General features: G+C 43.7%; 1 protein-coding gene across 1 annotated transcript in view; it reads right to left on the minus strand.

The window, feature by feature from the left end:
- The window catches only part of TMEM207 (transmembrane protein 207), a 4001-nt gene extending 2824 nt beyond the window's left edge, over positions 1-1177 (minus strand). Inside the window, exon 1 of the mRNA XM_010078188.1 lies at positions 1103-1177. Coding sequence (XP_010076490.1) covers positions 1103-1177 — 75 coding nt within the window. The remainder of the gene's footprint in view (positions 1-1102) is intronic.
- Between the last annotated feature and the right edge of the window lie 595 nt (positions 1178-1772).

A 1772-nucleotide genomic window follows, 5' to 3' on the forward strand; every position in this document is an offset into this window, starting at 1 on the left:
TCAAATTAGTACAATTCTGGCGGACCCGCATTAGGCGTGTTATGACACTTGCCAAACTTTGCTACAAAAATCTCCAGATCAGGTACAGAATTGCAATAGCACTAGGAAGCAGAACGAGCAAGGTGGAAGAACTTGGATTTATTTCTTGGAGAAAACTATTAGAACGTAATTTGTAAATCATTACTTTACTTTGGATTTCCTTCTGCATCTGTCCAAAACACGTGGAGATTTCTGACTTTCTTCGGGCCAAACTGGAAAGCCCTGTTCTGTAGCAGAAATTTGCATCAAATATGTGTAATTGAGGGATCTCACATAACTTCTCTAACTTACAGGACTCCCCTGTAACGATTTTGCTGTGCAAAGCTTGTGTCACTGTAAACAGCAAGAAATCACCCCCCAAATCTCCATAATGTGTCTGATCCTGTGCACACCCTGCCTTTCAGTCCCTGGCTTCACCAGCGGTCTTTAGGTATAAGTCGTCTTTCACATAAAACATTATCTGTGACATTTCATGAGCAGATTAGAGAGAAAGACAGAAGCTTCAACTCTTCCAGACGTGTCCTTTTAAAACTGAGCTAATTTGCCATGTCATACATGCACCCTGGTGCAGAATATGTTAATTTTTTTTTTTTTTTTGGCACTTCATCTGATTATTAGAATAACAGGTCAAAAGCAGACAGCCGATTGCTGTGATTACGTGTACCCTGAGTATTCTTCATGGTTGAATGACAACCTCTGGACCCTTTTATCATCCTTCAAACTACCTCAGCAGAGCTACCTTAGTGTAGTTAAACTGCAGCAAAGTGCCTCTGCTCTGAGGCAGTAATCTATCAATGCAGCCAAACACCCACCTGTCCTGCTGCAGACCCATGCTCTTCCATTCCCATAGCCAGAGACAGAATAAAGGATTAAGGCAGTCACGTTTTCTCTGCATTAATTTGAGTTGTTGTGACCATTCAATCCTCCCCAATTCATCAGGCCCTCAAAAATTTTTTCCAAAAAAAAAAAAAAAAAGGCTGATGACTAAATTCTATAAAAATCTAAATCTTCCCCCCAACAAAATCCCTAAAATCAGCCTGACCCCAGGGAAGGGTTTGGTTACCTGGCAGAAGGTTAAACACAGAACCCCAGTTCCTGTGATCCATGAAGTGCAACACAACACTCCAGGTCTCTGCATCACCAGCAGGAGAAACGTGGGAAAAGCTTTGCTTGCAGCAGTGTTTTACCCTCTGTAATTTGGAGCTTTTAAAACTTCTCTGCACATCGTGCCTTCAGCCAGAGAACACGTTACCCAATGGCTTCCCATGCTTCAGAAATCACCGCTAGCCAGAGAACGAATTTGGGTTTGCACGGACACACTCAAACAGCTGCTGGAAGTTAAAGGAACACTAGTTTAAGGTCAGCACCTTGCGGTTGTTTAGGCATTTTCATGGCTGTTCACGAATTCCTGTTGCTGAAACTTAGTTCCCTATTAACCCACGGCTGTATTTAACAGGACCTGCTAGAAATAAAGAATCACTGGAGACCATCTTCTGAGGCCAGGCTTTCACTGAACATCGCCTTCAAGCTGCAGGTGGGGTATTGAAGGAAAAGTGGTGCTACCTCCAACCATCTCCCACTCGTTGTGCCTACGATCTTAAACACGTGCACCAAGGATGAAGGAAACCCTTCCCAGCCTGAGACAGCACCCACCAGCACCTCTATGGTTGTTACACAGCTGCCAGGGGTTGGTTTGCTAGGAAAACGCATCCAAAACCCCACACATCCCTAAT

Source organism: Pterocles gutturalis, unplaced genomic scaffold (assembly GCF_000699245.1).
Source record: "Pterocles gutturalis isolate BGI_N339 unplaced genomic scaffold, ASM69924v1 scaffold35143, whole genome shotgun sequence".
NCBI classification, from domain to species: Eukaryota; Metazoa; Chordata; class Aves; order Pterocliformes; family Pteroclidae; genus Pterocles; species Pterocles gutturalis.